At 43.1% G+C, this 23,057-nt stretch overlaps 1 protein-coding gene across 1 annotated transcript in view; it reads left to right on the top strand.

The window, feature by feature from the left end:
* The first annotated feature begins 2,160 nt into the window (after positions 1 to 2,160).
* PLEKHO2 (pleckstrin homology domain containing O2) overlaps positions 2,161 to 23,057 on the top strand; it is a 36,515-nt gene continuing 15,618 nt past the window's right edge. The window contains exons 1-2 of the mRNA XM_087972788.1: positions 2,161 to 2,408; positions 20,358 to 20,498. Of these exons, the coding sequence (XP_087828914.1) occupies positions 2,400 to 2,408; positions 20,358 to 20,498 (150 nt within the window). The 5' untranslated portion in view covers positions 2,161 to 2,399. The remainder of the gene's footprint in view (positions 2,409 to 20,357; positions 20,499 to 23,057) is intronic.

Here is a 23,057-nt window from a genome sequence, read left to right as displayed (position 1 = left end):
TGTGGACTTCAATTCCCAGAATTTCCCAGCCAGCTGGAAAATTCTGGGAATTGAAGTCCACAGGTCTTAAAGTTTGCCAAGGTTGGGCACCCCTGGTCTATAGAAAAAATATTTTATACCAGCACCTGGGCACTATTTTATGCATTAAGGCTGCTGCGAAGATGGCAGGACATCTGCAGTCTTGGAGAGAGCAATATCATAGCTATCATCCCCTAAATATTTTTTTATTCCTAAAACTTGTCAAACTAGTTTGAAACAAATATAGGCTCATCATTCTTGGCAAAGGAGAACCTCAAGGTTTTGTATGTAGGCAGGTGTGTGGTTTTTCTCCCCAGTGGTATTCAAAACGTCATAACATTAAAACAACACAGCTGGAAAACACAATGGTTTAGTGCTGGCTCCATGCCTTGCTTGGCATATAAGCATATTTTTAACAGTATAAACATGGCTGGCATGTTTGATACTAGAAATTAACAAGGTGTCCATAAACAAATTTCCTCAACTTGTATGAGTGAAATTGACTAAGTATGTTAAAGGACAGAAACTGTACAAATCTTCAGCTTTGACATCTTCATGCATTGCCAAGTTACGGTTTGCTTAATTGTGATTTAATAATCACATGGCCCACGTCATATCATCAAATCATAATTTACCAACTACGTTGGCTGGATTGATGTAATATGTTATCCATTCAGTCATGTCTGGCTCTTGGCAATTCTGTGAAGCCTAAACTTAACCATAGTTTAAATCCTGGTTCATGCCCTGGGCAAAGTTATAAGCCATGGTGGATTAGTCAAGTGCATGCCCATATAGGAAGGCAAGGCAGCATTTGAACCCGGGATGCAGAATGAACTCAACCGCATAATAGGGGATCCAGACCCCAGAAAAGTGGATCAATTAACCCTAAGCCACTCGGGTATCTTATTAGATTTTTGGGGGTGGGGGAGGTTGAGGGTGGCCAAATTTCTGTTTTCACAATAAACCTGCTACGGTGGTCTCTGATGCCTCCCAGGCTCTCTCGCGTGAAACCTGGAGAAGGCAGCATCTGCAATCAGGTGCTCTCCAGCTGGGCTCCCTTTCAGCTCCCAGAAACCTCCCTCTAGCTGGGAGTAGCGCATCTGAAGGGCGCCATGTTGGAAAAGGCTCAGTTGGATGCAGGCCGGAGAGGCAGCCAGTGCTGGAGAAATGACTTCCTTACTAATAAAGGAACGTATCTCTAGCTCAGGGTTGACATCCAGGGGTCCTTGGTGCTCTCTGAACTTGCTTGTTTTCTTGCAGACGTTACATCAGGTCACATCATCAAGGTTAGAAGGGTTATGCAGAGAGGAGGTTAGAAGGGTTATGCAGAGAGGAGGAGGAGGAGAGCAGGGGTCTCCAACCTTGGTAACTTTAAGCCTGGTGGACTTCAACTCCCAGAATTCCCCAGCCAACAAAGCTGGCTGGGGAATTCTGGGAGCTGAAGTCCGCCAGGCTTAAAGTTGCCAAGGTTGGAGACCCCTGGACTAGAGGGTCCTTGGTGCTCTCTCTCAGCTTTGTTGTCTTCTTGCAGACTCTCATTACCCAAACTAAGTAATATCATTAGTGCTGGAAGGGAATAGGGTGTGCAGAGAGGAAGAGGAGGAGGAGGACTAGAGGGCTCTTAGTTCTGAGTTTGCTAGTTTTCTTGCAGACATTTCATCAGCCACACTAGGTAACTTCATCAGCGCTAGTACTAATCCGACGATGCTAGTCTGGCGAGGTTAGCCTCCTCGGGCTACCACTGACGATGTTAAGCTAGTTTGGGTCGCCAAACGTCTGCCAGAAAACAAGCAAGTTCGGAGAGCATCAAGGATCCCCCCCCAATCCTTTCCAACGACTTCCTTTTCCCGAGCAACCAGCCCCCTCGCTCGGGGGGGCTCTCTCCTCCACCTCCCGTTCAACAACAACAATAACAACACCAACAAAACAACACTAGCAGCAGCAACAACAGCGACGGGCTACTTCTTGCGCTTTCGCGCAAAGTTGCAGAGGGCTGGCGGAGGGGCGCCCCAAGCGGCGGCGTTTCGAACCCAGGACTTCCTTCGCTCCCTCCCTCCTTCCCTCCCTTCGCCCTGCAAGTTACACGCCTTCGGCTCCGCCTTTGCCTTTTTGCCTTGCCCTGCCTTGGCTTTGCCTGCGCCGGCTTCGCTGGTAACCCAGGGTGGGAAGAGCGAGAGCGTCGGTGCAGAGATGGAGCCGCCCCGAGGCGCGTGAAACTGGCAGGAGTGTCGGGGCGGGTGGGGGGGAAGCGAGCGGCGCTTCTTCCTTTCATTTTCGGCGTGCCGGGCAGAAAAGCCGTCGGGTTCCTCGGCCGGCCAAGCGGGGAGGGAGGAGGGCAAGAGCAGAGAAGCTGGCCGGCTGGCTCCTTCCACCTCCCGACCATGGAAGATGTGAGTAATGCTGGGTTTGTTGGCGAGGCGTGTTTTTAAAAAGGGTCCGGGAGCGAAGCGGAGTTTGGGGGAAAAAAAGTTAAGTTTCAGTTCTGTAGCTTGGTCGAGGCTTGGCTTGCTTAAAAGGGGAGGGGGTATTGGTCCCAAATCCAGGATCCAGCCTCCCTCCCACCTACCTATCTACCTACCCTTTTCCAGCCTATTTTTTAAATTATTATTATTATTATTTTAAACCCGGACTTTTGTTTTGCTCCGAAGTTAAACTTGGTGAGTTTCAAGTCGAGGGGAGGAAAGGGGCTTAAGTTGTGTGTGTGTCTGTGTGTTGTGTTTCTGTGCATGCGTGTGTTTGGAAGAGTTGATGGAGAGGGAGGGTGGGAGGCCATTGCGAGGTATGTGTTGGGGGGGGGGCGAGGGAGGGAAGAGAAGCGAAATGGGCCTTTTCTTCCTTCCTGCCAAGATTGCAGCTGACACCAAGCGGGAGGGAACTCAAGAAGAAGAAGGGGGATAAAAAGGCAGGGAAGGTTTGTTTTCCTGGGTGGGTAGGGGGCACAGCCTGGGAAAGTGGGAGGGGGGAGGATGAGGGGGCGGGCGGTGCAAGAGGGGAACCATTGAGTTGTCTGGTAGTCCCCAAACTTGATAAAAGACGAGAAAAGTTTTGCTTAGCTGGTGGGTAGATGCTCCAAGTTACTTGCAAAGCAGCAAAACACTTTGAGAGGTTAATCGTGTTGGGGGGAATGGTGGATTGGGGTTCAAACCTGGCTCTGTATTTTGGGCAGGTAAGCAATCAGCAAGTAGCTCTTCTTCGCCTTTAGTAAGTTGGGAAGAGTGTCTGGCATGCAGATTCGATGTGGGGTATGGATTGAGTAGCTCGCGGGGATGCAGTGAGCAGACCTCCCTATGGTGGTTGGGGAGCCCTAAGCAGGGTCTTAGGGCACCCCCAGGCACTCAGAGCCTGCCTTCCCTCCCAGAGTTTCTGTCCCATTCAATCCTTTCTTTTTGCATTCTCTTTCGGTCCTTCAGCTCTCCTGGCTGTGTTCATATAGGGCATGTTCACCTGTGTTTAAAATGATAATGGTTTATTCATTGAATCTCATTTCCTGGGTTTGTACATAAACGATGTACCAACCAACCTAATTTGCAAAATAATACAATAATTATTTTATTCGGGAGTCAAACTAACTCACCTTTGGAATGTTGCATAAATGCAGGCTGTTGGTTTTCTGTTTTCTTTCTTTTTGCACTGATTGGGCAGCGGGTTTGGACTAGATGATCTCTTGCATTGCCATCTAACATTCCAAAGATCCATTAAGACAGAGAAGAAATATAGAGATATGAGGAGCTGGACTGGATGCCAACTGTTTAGGAAGCCCAATAAAATGAAACTTTGGCATCCTTTCTCTGAACTCCAGATGCCCGTGGAGGTTAGGGGTTGCCACAGTTAAATGGTGCCTGAAAACCAGAGGTAAAGCACCTTAAAGGGCCTTTTTTTATTACAGATCCCATCCCCTTTTCTCTGTTGAGATCTGTACTTCAGAAGCAGCAGTAGGGAAATGTATGCGAATCTCCCATTCCTGATTGAACCATTTACTCAAGTCAGCATTTCATTTAGATTTTAGGAGATGCCCCTGTTCATCCTTTGCCAGTTGCATTAGGAAGTCTGGGAGAAAGATGCATCGATTTAAATTTGCATTTTTGCAAAAAGAAAAAAAAATCTGCACTGCTATCTTAAAGGAAGTATTTCTTCCTGTGTGCCTGAAAGGAATTGCTTTCTAGAAGCAATTCTAGAATGAAGCCTGGTCTAGAATCGGCTGAAAAGGAAAGATAAGGAGGCCTCTTTTCTAGGAAGCCAATTGACTTGTGGGAAAGCGATGCGAGGAATGACCAGGATTATCAAGCAAGAGAGCTTCCAGCTTAGCATGTCGTGGGAACCTGGTTGAACGTAGTTTATTCCTGAACTTTACCAACTGCAACTTAACGCAACTCATGGCACATGTTGTTCCCGGTCCCTGAATTGTAACTGTTGTCCGGCTGCGCTGATGTTGCAAAAATAGAACTTATAGATGGAATACTCCAAGGAGTTTGTTTCGGTTGCATCATATTTTTTAATCTTTAGCATGGGGACTTCCTAGAACAGGCCGTTCTTGTCCTGCAAACAGAATGCCGTTCTTTTCAAAAGAATTTCCAGTATCTTTTGTGCTTCTGAATCTGGCCTGACCCCGATGGAGAACGAACCATTCCTGTCTTTGACCTTAAGAGTTTAAAGGATTCATGTGTGTCTCTTTTATTATTATTATTATTATTATTATTATTATTATTATTATTATTATTATTATTATTATTATTATTATTATTATTATTTCTGTCTCTTCCCTCGTCCCCTGTTTTGTTTTGTTTTTGCTTTCACTGTACAACTCTTGTCTGTTCAAATAGCGTCTTGCCTTCTTTTGCCAACAACCTGTTTGCATTCATTCTGTCAGGGCACTTCTACCTTGGCACCACAAGCCTTTTTCTTCTTCTTCTTCTGCTCGCAGGGGCTGTTCCACACACAGGAAAAAAAAAAAGGCTTTTCACCAGCCCTTCAGCTGTTCTGCCTTCTCAGAAGAGGAAACGGCCTTTTTAATGCTTTATAAGGATATGGTAATGGTACGGTGTAAATCTGCTGATCTGTCTCTGTTGCTCCCTGCCTGCCTGCCTGCCTCCTGCGACAGAGAGGAGAAAAGCAAATAGATATTTAAGCTTCATGCTTAAAAAGATCTGACATCGAGAACGGGGAGGCGATCCAAAAAAACTTGACCTGCAATCGGTAATCCACAGTTAGCTATTAGAGGAGCTGTCAAGACATACATTTAAACTAGCTTATCAATCAATCAGATTAGAGGGACCTTAGAGGTCTTCTAGTCCAACCCCCTGGTCAAACAGAAGATCCTATACAATTTCAGACAAGTGGTTGTTCAGTCTTTTGTTAAAAGCCTCCAGTGATGAAGCAGCCACAACTTCTGGAGGCAAGTTGTTCCACTGGTTAATTGTCCTCATTGTTTCTCCTTAATTCCTGGTTGCTTCTCTCCTTGATTAGTTTCCATCCATTTTTTTTTTTGCCTTGTTCTTTGTAAAATCAGTTGGCCCTCTCTTTTTTGTGGCAGCCCCTCAAATACCAGAATATTGCTATCATGTCACCCCTTAGTCCTTCTTTTTCACAAGACTAGACATACCTAATTCCTGCAATCATTCTTCATATGTTTCAGTCTCCAGGCCTTTAATCATCTTAGTTGCTCTTTCTCTGCAAGCAGGTTGCCTTAAAACCAAGCCAGGAAATTTATTTTCCTTCAGATGCCACAAACAACTTGCTCCTGGCCTTCTCTCATCATTGGCCAGGATGACTGAGAGCATCTCTCAACGCTGGTGAGTTAACCAGAAAATTGCAGCTGAGCAACATCACAAGTTTCCATTCCAACCTTAATAGAATAGAATTCTTTATTGGCCAAGTGTGATTGGACACACAAGGAATTTGTTTTGGTGCAAATGCTCTCAGTGTACATAAAAGAAAAGATACATTCGTCAAGAGTCAAGAATCATATCACAATAATAGTCATAGGGTACAATAAGCAATCAAATCATACTAGGAAACAGTCAATATAAATAGTAAGGATACAAGCGACAAAGTTATAGTCATACAGTCACAAGTGGGAGGGGATGGGTGATAAGGAGTGATGAGAAGATTAATAGTAATAGTAATGCAGATTTTATAAATAGTTGGACAGTGTTGAGGGAATTATTTGTTTAGCAGAGTGATGGTGGTCGGAAAAAAATGTCCTTGTGTCTAGTTGTTCTGGTGTGCAGTGATCTATAGAATAGAACAGAACAGAACAGAACAGAACAGAATAGAATAGAATACTTTATTGGCCAAGTGTGATTGGACACACAAGGAATTTGTCTTGGTGTAAATGCTCTCAGTATACATAAAAGAAAAGATACATTTGTTAAGAATCAAGAATCATAACGTACAACACTTAATGATAGTCATAGGGTACAATCAGCAATCAATTCATACTAGGAAACAGTCAATATAAATCGTAAGGATACAAGCGACAAAGTTACAGTCCTACAATCACAAGTGGGAGGGGATGGGTGATAAGGAGTGATGAAAAGATTAGCATCAATAGTAGTGCAGACTTTGTAATAGTTGAACAGTGTCGAGGGAATTATTTGTTTAGCAGAGTGATGGCTTTCGGGGGAAAACTGTTCTTGTGTCTAGTTGTTCTGGTGTGCAGTGCTCTATAGCATCGTTTTGAGGGTAGGAGTTGAAACAGTTTATGTCCAGGATGTGAGGGGTCTGTAAATATTTTCACAGCCCCCTTTTTGCAGTATACAGGTCCTCAGTGGAAGGCAGGTTGGTAATAATTGTTTTTTCTGCAGTCTTAATTATCCTCTGAAGTCTGTGTCCTGTTGGGTTGCAGGACTACAGTACACAGCTACTGTAGACCCATTGCCTGTACAGTCCAGCATTGCTTATGGTAGCTGATAATGATTTTCCCACTAGAAAATGAACTGGAGATGAAGCACCAGTATAGGCCTCTTCCTGGTTTCCCCTAATCACCATTTGCTCAATTAGCCCAATTTTCTGAATTCAAACAACATGGGAATCCTAAGCTAAACATTGCTGCCTGGATTTTGCACGATGCATTAGTCTAGAACATGGCCAGCTACTTTGTGATTCAATCTGTTGTGCAAATCCAGTCATTTCATGCAAATTATTCCTTTCAATCATTCTGCAGCTAGGGAGTGACCAAAGACTAATTTCCTTCCTGTCCTTTCTGTTGGTTTAAAAAAAAAAAGAGCTTTAGCTAAGATTATAACTTGTGGCATTGCGGTGATTTTTCCAAATGAATTAAGATCTGGCAATTGCTCCTGTATTTTGAACTTATGTCCTTGAGAACTTAAGGTATATAATTGTTGCTGGATCATTTGATACAGTTTTATGGAGTTTTTTCCTCATAACTGGACAGTCAGATGCTTCTGAACAAGTTAATGATGCTCTCGTCCTTATGTTATTGTTTGCTTTCGGCACCTGGAATATTTTTTTTAATTGCCAAAGGAATACAGAATTTATGGATCGGTTTTATGTATTTTTAAAACCTTTGAGGCTTAGCCCGCACCTCTTTATTTCCTTTTTAGACATGCTTTCTCTACTCAAAAACAATTTGCTCCTTATTTCATAACAGTGTTTTTATGAGGTGTGACAACTTCATTCTGACTGCAGCATAGCCTGCCAACAGCATGAAGAAATAGGACATCATAACAATTCTTATGTACATTCTGTAATTCTGCAGATGTGCTACTTGGAGCCCAACTGTTCATGCACAAAGTTTTCTCTAAAAAGGGTTTTCGAGGAGATATCGGAAAGAACAACAATAACAAAACCTATAGGTACCAATCTGAGCTTGTGGGTAGCCTTAAGCTAATGCATAATCATGGGTGTTTCCTCTTCTCCATACTGGCATCCCTCTTCTTCACTTCTGTGGATGTCATGGAAACCATACAAACAAACCCCAGCCTCTATTTTAACTTAGTGGTTAGAATGGGAAGGGATGGTCCTGCATTTTGACCTGGTTTATATAATATTCTAAGCCAGGAGGTTCTCGCCACGGACCCCACTTTTAGCAACAGCACTTAGACCTTTATACCGCTTCACAAGTGCTTTTGCAGCCCTCTCTAAGCGGTTTACAGAGTCAAGCCTATTGCCCCCACCATCTAGGTCCTCATTTGATTGACCCCTGAAAGGATGGAAGGCTGAGTCAATCTTTAGCCTGGTGAGATTCGATCTGCCAAATTGCAGGCAGTCAGAAGAAGTAGCCTGCAGTACTGCACTCTAACCACTGCGCCACCTTGGCTCTTTAAATAACTTTTGTGGCCACAGGCCCTCAAGACTTAACTCAAGATTTAAATCATATTTCTTCAAGACTTTGTGAACCCCCTCCGTCCATTTTGGGCCACAGATTGAAAACCAGTATTCTAAGCTTTTATTGTATATAGTTTACAGGTAGTGCTTGTCTTATGATCATTCTCCTACTGACTGTTCGATGTCATAACAGATATCAAAAAAAGGGTACATATACAGGTGAAACGCAAAAAATTAGAATATCGTGCAAAAGTTCATTTATTTCAGTAATGCAACTTAAAAGGTGAACCTAATATATGAGATAGACTCATTACATGCAAAGCAAGATAGTTCAAGCCGTGAATTGTCATAATTGTGATGATTATGGCTTACAGCTCATGAAAACCGCAAATCCACAATCTCTGAAAATTAGAATATTACATGCAATCAATAAAACAAGAATTGTACATTAAACAATATCAGACCTCTGAAAAGTATAAGCATGCACATGTACTCAGTACTTGGTTTGGGCCCCCTTTGCAGCAATTATTGTCTCAGTGCGGCATAGCATGGAAGCTATCAGCCTGTGGCACTGCTGAGGGTTATGGAAGACCAGGATGCTTCAATAGCAGCCTTCAGCTCTTCTGCATTGTTCGGTCTCATGTCTCCCATCTTTCTCTTGGCAATGCCCCTTAGATTCTCTATGGGGTTCAGGTCAGGGGAGTTTACTGGCCAATCAAGCACAGTAATCTCACGGCCATTGAACCAGGTTTTGGTGCTTTTGGCAGTGTGGGCAGGTGCCAAGTCCTGCTGGAAAATGAAGTCAGCATCCCCATAAAGCTCGTCTGCGGAAGGAAGCATGAAGTGCTCCAAAATCTCCTGGTAGACGGCTGCATTGACCCTGGACTTAATGAAGCACAGCGGACCAACACCAGCAGATGACATGGCTCCCCAAATCAACACAGGCTGTGGAAACTTCACACTGGACTTCAAGCATCTTGCAGTGTGTTCCTCTCCATTCTTCCTCCAAACTCTGGGTCCTTGGTTTCCAAATGAGATGCAAAAGTTGCTCTCATCAGAAAAGAGGACTTTGGACCACTGAGCAACAGACCAGTTCTGTTTTTTCTTTGCCCAGGAAAGATGCTTCTGACATTGTTTGTTGTTCAGGAGCGGCTTGACAAGAGAAATACGACATTTGAAGCCCACGTCCAGGATCCGTCTGTGTGTGCTGGCTCTTGATGCACTGACTCCAGCCTCAGTCCACTCCTTGTGAAAGTCCCCAACACTTTTGAATGGCCTTTTCCTGACAATCCTCTACAGGCTGCGGTCATCCCTGCTGCTTGTGCACCTTTTTCTTCCACACTTTTCCCTTCCACATAATGTTCTATTAATGTGCTTTGATACAGCACTTTGGGAACATCCAACTTCTTTGCAATTACCTTTTGAGGCTTTCCTCCTTATGGAGGGTGTCAATGATGGTTTTCTGCACAACTGTCAGGTCAGCAGTCCTTCCCATGATTGTGATTCCTACTGAACCAGACTGAGAGACCATTTAAAGCCTCAGGAACCCTTTGCAGGTGTTATGGCTTAATTAGCTGATTAGAGTGGGACACTTTGAGCCTAGAATATTGAACCTTTTCCCAATATTCTAATTTTCTGAGATTGTGGATTTGGGGTTTTCATGAGCTGTAAGCCATAATCATCACAATTATGACACATCACGGCTTGAACTATCTTGCTTTGCATGTAATGAGTCTATCTCATGTATTAGGTTCACCTTTTAAGTTGCATTACTGAAATAAATGAACTTTTGCACGATATTCTAATTTTTCAAGTTTCACCAGTAGACTCAGATTAAAAGTTCTGAGTGTTGCCACTCCCCTCATGTGGGATAGCCGCATTTTAAGCAGTTGGCAACTGGCCCCCATTTACGTGTGCTTGCAGGCTCACATGGTTATGTTCTGATGATTTCTGGGTAACATTCAGATTCCAAGCCCAGAAAGTTTGTTATTTCAAAATGTGGTTTACTGAAGCGAAGTTATTATATGCAAAGGTGATATTCAGCAGGTTCTGACCAAGTCTGGAGACCCGGTAGCAGAAATTTTGAGTAGTTTGGAGAACTAGCAAATACCGCCTCTGAATGGCCCCGCCCCCATCTAGTCTCTTCCTCCCAAGTCTCAGCTGATTGGCTGGGTCTTCTTTTGTTGCCCTGCACAGGAGAACGGAGCTGGAAAGCAGGTTTATGGGGTGGGAAGGGAATGGGATTTTGCAGTATCCTTCCCCTGGAGAGGGGTGAGAATGGAGATTTTGCAGTATCCTTCCCCTGCCACACCAACCAAGCCCTGGCCACCAAGCTCTGCCCACAGAATCGGTAGTAAAAAAAATTGAATCCCACCACTGATTATATGTAGAAGAGATGGAAAGATTCAGCGCTGCCCTCTAGGGAGGAATGGTCGGTGTAATGGACAAATCTTGCAGAGCTAGATAAAGTAACTTCTTTGATTACAGAAAAGGCATTTTCTGTGTTCATGGATGACCGGAAGCCTCTTAGGGACTTTTGGCATAGAAATGAGGGGGGAAAAATGAACTTATGATTTGTGGTCCTGACAAATTAGACAGGATAGATCATAGAGAGAAATGACATAACTATAGAGAGGTTGGTTAAAACATAATTGTGCTTTATGCCTGCTGTTCTTTAATTTTTTCCGTTTCTTGCATTTCCCTTTTCTTTCTTTTTCTCTTTCCTTCCTTATTCAGGTAGTTCTCAACTTTTCATCCGTTAATTTAGTGACAGCTCAAAGTTACAACAGCACTGAAAAAAGTGACTTACGACGATTTTTCACACTTAAATGACCGTTACAGTATCCCCACAGTCACATGATCAAAATTCAGGTGCTTGGCACCTGATTCCTATTTATGATGGCTGCATAAATCTTGATGCAACCTAGGGTCAGCTTTTGAGACCAGCAAAGTCAATGGGGAATCCAGATTTGTTTTACAGCCATGTTACTAACTCAACTAATGCAACAATTCACTTATTAAAAATGAACAATTGTTAAATTAACCATTGTGGCAAGAAAAGTCATAAAATGGAGCAAAACCCACTTAACAGATGTTCCACTTAGCCACATAAATTTTGGGCTCAATTGTCATCGTAACTGGGAAGATTACCTGTATTATAGCTTGTATGTTTTTTTCCTCCAGAGGTTTTGACATATGCCTGTCAATTTCACTGTCAGTTTCACCAACCACACATATTTTATTTTATTTGCTGCTTGGAAGAAAGTTTAGACAAGGAAGAAAGGCTTAACGTAATCTTGATGTGGTATTTAGACTTGATGTGCACTGAGCCAGTGTAGGGTCAGATAGAATTGAATTAACTTGGCTGCACGTGTACCTCGCTCCTTGCTAAAAGGGGTAGTGGTGGTGTCACATGAATCTGTGTCATAATATGTAGATCCCTTTCTGGTTCATTTGGACAACTATGAAAACATGAATTAGGAGGAACAAAGCTTGCAGATTCCAGCAACTGGAAATACTTCTTTTCAAAGCAGTTGCAAGCATCTATCGGTGACGTATACCTGGGGTCAATTATGCAGAAAAATGCAGTGCTATTTTTTTTTACGACAAGCTAATATGATGCTTACACGCAAGCATCCTTGTACACCATCCTTGTATTATTTGGGAGCAAAGCAGACAAGATATCAGAGCTACAGTATTTTGTGTGAATTATTTGCAGGCTGTGCAACAGCTTAAGGCCATGTGTGCAGGAATAAGTGTTAAAAAACCATTCTGTTTCTAAAAATGGCATCAAAAAGGTTTCTGTTAGAAGTCCCAGTATGCCTAAATTTGTACACAGATCTGAAGGTTACAGGAAAGACACAATTTCCTGATATCTTCAGAAGATTTCTTTTAGAGCTCTCCCTCTCTCTCTAAACAAGCTATATCAGTAGACAAAAGTTGAAAGCACGGAATTTGGTTATATTGAATTGATTTCAAATTACGGACCCGAGGTAACCTTGGGTTGTTACTAGTCATCTGGATATTGTTGTTGTTATCGCTGCAGCGTAAGAATAATTATGTTGACCCTCGAAAAGCTTCACATTCAGGGTATGCTTGTGCAGCTCTGCTTGGAAGTAAAATCCTATTGTCCTATAGAACACGCTCCAGGCTAAGACTGTGATGCGTTTAAGCATTAGCTTCTAAAAATACAAACTGAGCAAATATCACTTGCATCCTGAAACTAGCAAAATAATAGCAAAGGGATTTTTGCATCCAAGAATTCTCGGCTGTAGACAAACAATATTTATATACATGGTGGCCATGATGGAGTCTTAAATGCCTCAGGACCTCAACACATTGTTCGGCAGAAGTATATATGCAGATTAGATGGATTTTGTGCTTTGACAGGTAGCAATAGCACTTATATCTTATATATCACTTCACAGTGCTTTACAGCCCTCTCTAAGCCATTTACAGAGTCAGCCTCTTGCCCCCAACAATCTGGGTCCTCATTTTACCCACCTTGGAAGGATGGAAGGCTGAGTCAACCTTGAGCCGGGTGAGATTCAAACTGCCAAGTTGCAGGCAGCGGGCAGTCAGCAGAAGTAGCCTGCAGTAGTGCACTCTAACCAGCATGCCACAGCTCAGATAATAGCTTATGTGATCCTAGACAGCTTTGCCCATTGCACTAATTTTATAAACCACAATTAGATGAAGTCCTTCAACAGGTGAAACCAACACAAAACTATTGGTATTGTTTAGTGTATTGTATCCATCCCTGGAGTGATGGATACAATGCACTAAACCAGCAGTCGCCAACTGGCGGGCCGTGGCCCACTGGTGGGCCTTGAGAAAATTTTGGTGGGCCGCAGAGAAATCTCACCCCCAGAGCACCCCTCCCCCAAAGCAATTAATCCAGGCTGCGCAGAAAAACAAGGCTGCGTCGCCCACATGGCCTGCGGGAACCTTCCCCACCCACTCCTTATCCGGCAAACTTGCCTGCTAAAATTATTTTTCCTTTTTCTGACCATCATCTGTTCTGCACTGCCGGGAGATTTAGATTAGCTAAGAAGCAGGAAATGGTTGGATTTCTTGCTTTCTAGCTAAGCACAGCCGAACCTCCCTTAGGACTGAAGGTTGGCTTGCAAGCAAATTCAGTGCAGACTCATGGCAAGCAAATTTGAGAGACTGAGCTAGCCGATGGCAGATAGATAGATCACTGAATGATTCTGTGAGCAACTCTATCTGCCTGCCTGCTTTGCCTGATTTGGGTAAAAGTTGCTCTTTTTTAAAATAAAAAATTCATTATTTACATGCATGGTGTGTTGTGAGTTAATTTTGTGAGTTTGCTTGCTAGCAAATTTTTTGAGTTTGCTTGCAAGCAAATTTTATGTGACAGACTGAACTAGCCAATGGCAGATAGATTGATTTCTGAATGAATCTGTAATTCTGTGAGCAACTCAATCTGCCTGCTTGCTTTTGCCTGATTTTGGGTAAAAGTTGCTCTGTTTTTAAATAAAAAATTCAATATTTATATAAATATTTATAATATTTACAAACAAGCCATGCCCAGCCAGTCACATGACCACCAAGCCACACCCACAAATTAGGCCACACCCACATAACCAGTTAGTGGTCCCTGGGATCTAAAATTTTGAGTTTGGTGGTCCCTGAGGTCCAAAAGGTTGGCGACCCCTGCACTAAACAACGATAAAGATACTCTATCACTAGAAGATTTTAAGAAGAGATTGGGTGGCCATTTGTCCAGAATAGTAAAGAGTCTCCTGCTTGTGCAGGGGTTGGACTAGAAGACCTCCAAGGTCCCTTCCAACTCTGTATTATTCTGTATGATACCAGCTACTTGTGGGAGTGGTCCATTTTGGTGCTTCCTTAATTTATTGCTATAAAAATGATTCTGATAGTCTGGAAGCTTAGAGGAACTGGTAACTGAGCTTGAATTCATTTCTCTGTTTCATTTCACTGTTTCATTTCTCTTCTCCCCTCCCATTTCTGCATATTAATCTCTTTGGTTATTTGCATTCATTTTTAGATATTCTTTATAGCCTCGGTCAGTCAATCTGAACCCTGAACAAGGGGAGGGTCACTGGGTGATTGATGAACCAACTGACCAGTCTGTTTCCTGTAAATTCAGCTTCTCTTGAAAAGCATAAACGTTTGTATGAACCTAGATGGAAATTTGGATGAGTGTCCCAAGTGCCTTGTGAACACATTCACAGCATGCTGATTTAAAATAAATTTTAAAATGGACAGTCTTTCTCTCTTTTGAAATGTCAGAGCAACTCTAGAATCATGGCTTCTTTCTTTTCTTCCATTCAATCCTGTTCTGTTCTCAGAGCCCGCCCGGACAAATCCTTGCAGTTTTTCTGTCTAGGATTTTTCAGAAACCATTGCCTCCTTCCTGGAGCTGACATAAAGTGACTGGCCCAAGGACACCTAAGTCAGGACTAGAACTCACAGTCACTAAGGCAGGACTAGAACTCACAGTCTCTCACTTTCTCATTTGATGCTTTAACCACTAGAACAAAATCGACTCTAGAGTCATGTCTAGATCTCTGTTAAATGTCATGTGGGCTAGCAAATTACTACCTTAAAAACCCTCAATGAAAGCTTTGAAGTTCTAGAAACGAATATTAGTTTTAGCACAGATCAAAGTCAACTTCTTCAAGTGTTGCACTTTTCAAACTTCGTGTCTTTCCAATAATCTTGAATTCTTTAACAAGATACTACCCTACCTTCTAGGGAGTAGGTCAGGGTGGGGAATAATGGCCCTTTTATAATTTGTGGACTTCAATTCCCAAAATTCCTGAACCAGAAATTTTGGGAATTGAAATCCATAAATCATAAAGGAGCCATGGTTCTCCACCTTTGGTGTAAGTGCTCAATTCATAGCATTGAACTTGAAAACGCCCGGTCGTCCTTTGAGAAGATGGGTTAGGATGTGCATGTGCAGATAGTCTTTTCAGCAAAATAGATTTCTTTTACAAAACATCTTGGTAAGAAGCCACAAGTAGGGCCAGAATTTAATGTGGTAGATCTGTGGCTCAGTCCTATAGAGTTTCGGGTTAAGATAATTGGGAAAAACCCAGATATAGGGAGCGATGGCCTCTTGTATGACTTGTGGACTTCAACTCCCAGAATTCCTGAGACATCCTGGGCCATAAAAGAGCCATTGTTCCCCACTCCTGTTTTAAACCAAAGTGGAGCTTTTCCTCCTTCCCCACCAGATGCCACCCAGATGTCTTGAACCTCAACCTTCATAATTCCTAGCCATTGTAAGCAGAAAATATATAACCTGGGCTTTCCCTCCCACATATTCATTTATAGAGAAGTCGTATCCTGAATTTTTAGTGTTATCTTCTTCGCCACCTTTAGGGTCATCTTCTTCTCCACCTTTCCATCAACACAAGCTCATCCATATCTAACCCTCCCTTCCTGCCCACCCTCCCTCCTATCCAGTAAATGGCCAGGAAGGAAGGAAGGGTTTTTCTACAGATCTGAACAGATTTACTGGCAGAGGGCTTTTGAAAAATGTTGAATAGTGCTTCATGCTACTTGGTACATCCTGCATCCTAAAGGAAATTCACCTTGTTCTAAGACAAATAATCGGTGGTAGTTCTGTCCAGTATAATAAGGACTTACTCATTGTATTTTAGCTTGGTTAAACATCCTTTGCAACCATCTGATTCCAAATAGGTCTTTATTTCCAACATACCATGTCCTTTTCAATGTCTCTCTATGCATAAGCCTCTTTGAATGTATAAACTAATTATTACTATTATTTCTTTCCCTCCCTCAGGTGATTTGCTTTTTTTTTTTTTGCCTTCCAAAACAATGTAAACCATTGTTCAGGAAGTTCTAATTTTGGAATCTGATCAAGAAAGGAAGGCCTGGTCTCTAAAGAAAGCAACTTCTCCTTTCAGCATCAATTAGAACGGAGAGTGGTGCTTGGCTTAGACCATGGAAACCTCTTGTCTTTAGGAAGCTTGGAGGAAATCACAACAGAGCATTAAAGTATACATTTTGGGAAATATCCTGGGGGATTCTGTTGAAGCGATGTGCTCAAACCTGCTAATGGTGGAGATCCAGGTCACTTTTCACTTTTTTGAAATTGACAAGAGTGGTAGAGCATCAAGGAGCGACTATATTGGGGGTTTCAAATTCGATTTCATTGAGGGCCGCATCAGGGTCGTGTGTGACCTGAGGGGGCATGGTGGGGGGGTCAATGCCAGCTCAACGTCACACACGCGGCCCTCCCAAGCTTCATATTCGCCAGCAGAGGCACTGTGGGCCGTCTTTTAATGTTTTCAGGGCAGCTCCATGAGCTGGTTTTAAACACCCCACGGGCTGGATCCGGCCTGCAGGTGTTTGACACCCTTGGACTATGTGATGGCGAACCAATGGCACGCGTGCCATGGGTGGCACACAAAACCATTTGTGCTGGCACATGAGCTGCAGGCAAACTTCACTGCGCATGTGCGTGCCTCACAGCTGATTTTTGGTGGGTTTGAGGCCTTTTTTCGGCCACCCAAAGGCTTGACGAAGGCTTCTGCAGGCTTCTGCAGGCTTTGTAGGCCAAAAACTACCCCAGTTTCGTCACTTCTGTTTTTCTGAAAACACCGGAAGTGATGAAACGGGGCTAGTTTTTGGCCTGCAAAGCCTGCAGAAGCTTGCAGAAGCCTTCGTCAAGCCTTTGGGAGGCCAAAAAAGGCCTCAAATCTGCTGAAAATCAGCTGTGAGGTGCAGTGCAGGTAAGGGGGGCAGGCGGTAGGGGGAAATTGTACGCGCGTGCATAGGGGATGTGGGGGGGGCACATATTGCCTTCTCGATGCTGGCACGCGAGCGTGAGCGTTCAAGCGCGCACACAGTTTTTGGCACAGGAGCCCAAAAAGGTTAGCCACCACTGGACTATGTGATTGAAGATCTGTCCTTCAGAATGGTCTCTGAAGTTTATTTAAGGGTTTTAAAAGAGCAACAGCGCTAGCAATAGACTTATGTACCGCTTCACAGTCAGTGATGGGATTCAACAAATTTTTACTACCAGTTCTGTGGGCGTAGCTTGGTAGGCGTGGCTTGGTGGGCGTGGCAGGGGAAGGATACTGTAAAATCTCCATTCCCTCCCCACTCCAGAGGGAAGGTTATGTCAACTAAAAAGATATTCCTTTGATCTTTTTAGCTGCCAGAAAAAAGGAGTGGGGGAAAACAGTGCATTCCTTAAGTGCCTAGATAATCACCCTGGCAGCCCAAAGTTGTCAGAACACAAGAAAATTACTGGAGAGCATGATTGATGACTCTTGGGGATGGATGTGTCCCATTGGAGAATACACATCCAAGGGGTGGGGGGAATACCAGGGTCAAGAGGGAAATGAATGATGTGTTTTAGTATTAGCTGCACCCAGCTAACACCAACATGGCCACTTCTAATAAATAAATTTTCTTTTCTCTGAGATGCAGTTAGGAGACTTATGATTTGAATGGGGGTGGATTTGTTGGAGTCCTGACAGTTTACTGCAAAATCCCTATTCCGTCCCCACCCTACTAACCTGCTTTCCAGCTCTGTTCTCCTGTGCAGGGCAAACAAAGAAGACCCAGCCGATCAGCTGGGAGTCGGGAGGCAGAGAATAGATGGGGGCGGGGCCAGTCAGAGGTGGTATTTGCTGGTTCTCTGAACTACTCAAAATCTCCACTACTGGTTCTCCAGAACTGGTCAGAACCTGCTGAATGCCACCTCTGTACAGTGCTTTACAGCCTTCTTTAAGCAGTTTACAGAGTCAGCCTCTTGTCCCCAACAATCTAGGTCCTCATTTTACCGACCTTGGAAGGATGGAAGGCTGAGTCAATCTTGAGCTAGTGAGCATCGAACTGCTGGGAGTGGGCAGAATTAAGCTTGCAATGCTGTATCCTAACCACTGCACCACCACGGTTCATAAAAGGAAATACTTCAAAGTTGCTTCTCTAGGTAGTGTTCTGTGGATGAAGTGCTGGATAACAGCAGTGACCAGAAGTCTTTGTGGCACTACTGTACTTGTGGTTCAATATAGCCTACAGGTAGTCCTTGAATTATGACCACAAATTGAGCCCCAAATGTCTGTTGCTAAGTGAGACATTTGTTAAGTTTGCCTCATTGTACAACCTTTCTTGCCACCATTGTTAAGTGAATCTCTGCGGCCGTTAAAGTTAGTAACATGGTTGTTAAATGAATCTGGCTTTGCTTGTCAGAAGGTTGCAAAAGGGGTGTGTGTTACATAACCTCAGGACACAGCAACAGTCGTAAGTATGAACCAGTTGCCAAGCATCTGAATTTTGATCACCTGGCCAAAGTGTGAAAAACGACCCTAAGTCACTTTTTTTTCAGTGGCGGTGTAACTTCAAACAATCGTTGTTGTAAGCCGAGAACTAATTCTATTCTTCATTGTCCAGGAATAAACATTGGCAAAAGTGGAACAAACCGTGATTACAGAAATAGGTTTGTTGCCTTTCTCATCCTGCAAGCAAGCATAGCTCATTTTTTTTGTACCTTCCTGGTGTTATGTGACAATGTCAAAAATCAGATTTGAGTCTGATTTTGAGTCTTTTAAAATCAGATTTGGGGGGGGGGCTGGACTAGAGGACCTCCAAGGACTCTTCCAGCTCATTCGTTTTGTTCCAGATTTAGAGCTGGGTTGCCTGTATGTGAAGTTTCCCAATCAGCTTGAGTCAGAAGAGGAAGGCCCGGCTCTTAATCATTTAGGTCAGGGGTGTCCAACCTTGGCAACTTTAAGACTTGTGGACTTCAACTCCCAGAATTCCTCAGCCAGCTTTGCTGAGACTAGAACTCACAATTTCCCACTTTCTAGCCTGGTGCTTTAACCATCTAGACCAGGGGTGTCCAATCTTGGGAACTTTAAGACTTGTGGACTTCAACTCCCAGAATTCCTCAGCCAGCTTTGCTGGCTGAGGAATTCTGGGAGTTGAAGTCCACAAGTCTTAAAGTTGCCAAGGTTGGACACCCCTGATTTAGGTGGAGAGGCCCAGCTTAAGCCAGAGGCCTTATATTTCTGCCCGGGCAAATAGCTAAACTAGTACTTTAGACTTTCATTCCTTTTTTTTTTTTTTTTTTACTTCAAATAATTCATACTAATGGGAAGGCGTCTTTTAATTTTTGCTTTTGTTTTTCCAAAGAAGAAGAAAAAAACTCCAGAGACGTTCTCTTGGCTTCACAGTAATATTCTTACATTGATTTCATTATAAATTGGCCAAGGGGACTTTCTGTATGAACATCCTGTACTTCAATGTGCAATCGTCTTTCCAGCAATTCCCCTTCCCGCCCCCTTCTCTCTTTGGCTTCTCATCCTCCATTCAAGCTCAAGGGGAGGCTTGGGATCAGTAAACACGGAGAGCCAGGGAATGTTGTCCTGATATTCCAGTTGGTTAGTGCCTCTGGTGGAAAGAAAAAGAAAAGAGGGCTTCCCCATTGCGTAAGAAAGGCATTCAGGGCCAGCCCTACCACGGGGCAATGTGAAATTGTAGTTGCAAATGATAGAGGTTGCAGCTCAGTCATGAAAACACTCCTTTGTGTGGAAGGCACAATTGCGTGAGCCTCACAGCTTGTCCCAAATAGATGTGTTGGGAGATCTTGGATCATCAGTCTTGAAGGTTTCACCTATTTGGGTGGTATCTGGACCTAGAACTGATGGAAAAGGCAGCGTAGTACTTTGTCACAGGCCCCCAAATGTCTTGGGTGGGCAGCAAATATTTTCCTGTTCACCTTTGACACATGAATGTATTAAATTTGGGCGTCCTTTGAGATACTCAGATGTTTTATTTATATTTTAGCAATGTATCGGGATACTAGAACGCCTCTGAATTCACATATTATTTAAACCATAATGATACTGTTTCATTTGGGCCACGCACACTGTCCTTTGCTTATTGAAACGATAGTTAAGGGACTCTCCATTGTCCTTGAAGTTCAAAGGGAAAACTTAGAAAATTGGAACTTTGTCAAAAGCAGCTTATGAATCCCTGGTAATGCCTTTCTTTTCTTCCTGGTTTGATTCTGGGGTTTGAAACAGGAAAATTCGGAGAGGTTAAAGAGTCCTGTGTCAGGAGATAAAGTTGGCTGGATCAAGAAGAGCAGCGGGGGGCTTTTGAGTCTTTGGAAAGAGCGTTACATCCGACTCTGCAAAACCCAGCTCTTCGTATACGAAAATGAGGTAAGACAAAGGGAGAGAGAAGCCTCAACGAACTCATGGACTTGTTCCAAACACAACAACCAATCTTCCTTGGCTGTTGCTTTAAATTTGGTTCCTTTTCTGTCTCACCGGGAATGTTTCTTCTTCTGATGAAAGTTGAGGTCTACAGATCATCCATTAAAGCATTGGATAGATAAAAGAAGTACAGGAAGCAGGGTGGATTTGATTTAAATCAAGTTCATTTAAATCACGATTTAAATCATGATTTAAATCACTAGTAAAAAGACTTGACTTAAATCAACTCAATTTAAATCATAATTTTTAAAGAGCAGCTGTCATCTCTGCTGTGAAATTGTGTGAATGCATCAATGCAGTGCACATTATCTCAGCTTGCAGAGCTTGCTAGCTAGATGATAGGTAGATAGGTAGATGATAGATAGATGATAGGTGATAGATGATAGGCAGATAGATGGTAGGTAAGTGTTCTGACCCAGGCTTCATTCAAATTAAGCAAACACAAACTGAGTGTAAAATCAAACCTATTTTAATGCAACACTGGGAGTTTCTTGCATTCCCAGCCAAAACTCATTAGACACAATTCTCTGAGATAAGCTCACATCTTTCAGGGTTGTAGAAGGCTGCCAAGAAACAGAAGTCCAATTACTTAGAATATAAACTGACAGAAATTCCAGCAGAGACAAACCAGAGTTCGCAGGGCTTCAATGAGGAATCAGAATCTAATGAACTTCTTTGTTTCCTGCAAAGAGCACGTCACCGAGGGCTGACTTTTATCCCTGATGGGAGCCTTGCTCCTGAGTCGCCCCTGCTGCTTCAGCTGCTCTTGCCTTCTAGCAGCTCTGGGTCCTCTGCTTCTCTGCTGCCAGACTCCGAAAGCTCCGAAGGCAGCACCCCATTTTCAGATGGTCCTGGCCCCATCCCTGCATTGGATGCAGGACCCTTGTCCAAGTCCTCGCCAGACTCCCTGACTGGTTCCCTTTTAACTTCACTGTCCGATACCTCTGCTGTCCGCACTGGCTGCCGGCGAACCACAAGGTAGGTAGGTAGGTAAGTAGGTAGGTAGATAGATAGATAGATAATTAGATGATAGATAGATAGATAGATAGATAGATAGATAGATAGATTCTAACTGTGAAGGATAACCCTTAAGGGTTGCTTTGTTGCCCTATTTTGCAAACCGTAAAGATCAGGAAAACCGAGTTGGAAGGAAGACGAGAGAATGGTCTGCAAGCCAAAACACAGCTTAAAATGAAGATGAGCAAGATTCTGGAAAGTTGCTGCTCATCAGCCAAGCAACCAACTGAGCAGGGAGATGATTCAGCTGGTTAGTTTTTTGGCCCACTGTGATGAAATGGATTGCCTTTTTTATTTATAGCCACTATTTTTAAACTTTCCTCTATGGGTATACTGTACATTTACGGTTTGAGATTATTTTTACACCCTCTTCGTTGTCCTCTTCCTTCCTTCCTTCCTTCTTCGCACTTCCTCTTTTTTTTCTTGTTGAGCAACGCAGGCCAATAATGACGAAAGGTGCCAAGTATAAAGAAATGAACCCATCATCTTGGAATCAGGAATCTGCCTCCAACCTTTTCTATCTCTTGCTTAGGATTCCTGCAGGTTCTTTTGAGTAAGCGCAATAGATAGACAAGGTCTTTTTGGATTAACCTGCTTTTCTCATACAATAATCGGGCCCATTTGGAAGCAGGTAGACTTCATTCTGCTGCTGTTCTTAATTATTTCAATTGATAGTTTTGGTTGATAATGGTTCTTTAACTCTGGGATGTTTAGTAATGTGTTTATTCCCCTGTGTCAGGATGGCTGGAAGTGAGATTTAGCAGCTAACATTGCCTCCATAGATGGCTGGTACTCGTTGTTATTTCCTGCCCTTCTTTCACTTATAATTCTGTGCGAAATATATTTATGGTTGAGCCAAGAAAGCGTTACATTTGGTACATGTGAGGAACTAGGTTTCAGGACATAAAATGCTTCTGTCACAGGATCTCTGCTGGCTGTTGACGTGACCTGAAATACTTCACTGTAATTTATACAAGATGCTTAATAAAAATGGACATTCTTTCCTTGGGATCAGAAAAAGGGTGCTGGCTGAAAATGTAGGATTGAAATGTGCTTTCTTTCATGTGTTGGTCAGAATTCTAAACTGCTTCACTACCGTGGTCAGTAAGAGCAAGTTTAGGTGATCTTTTTTTCAAGAAGGAAATTAAATGTAATTTGAAATCAGAAGCGAGCTGGGGTCAAGCGTTTGGGTTATATCTCAGTCAAGTCACTTATTCCTTTGCTCACTTCTTTTGTTTTACTTGAAGACCAGTGACTCAGCATGCAGCAGTTTAAGAAATATTAATTATGCAAAATAGAAGAATCTCTCTCTCTCTCTCTCTCTCTCTCTCTCTCTCTCTCACACACACACACACACACACACACACACACACCTGTATTTATGCAGGCTGAAAATTTTGAAAACCTTTGATTCATGCACAGGCACAAATACACGGAAAAGTTTTCTGAGAGTGATTATATCATCACGTAGATATTATTGACAAGACT

This window comes from Notechis scutatus, chromosome 11, assembly GCF_049901735.1.
Source record: "Notechis scutatus isolate UNSWTSFEM ecotype Mainland chromosome 11, rNotScu1.2, whole genome shotgun sequence".
NCBI classification, from domain to species: Eukaryota; Metazoa; Chordata; class Lepidosauria; order Squamata; family Elapidae; genus Notechis; species Notechis scutatus.
The sequence above is the reverse complement of the archived record's forward strand: the minus strand, read 5'-3'. Positions and strand labels throughout refer to the sequence as shown.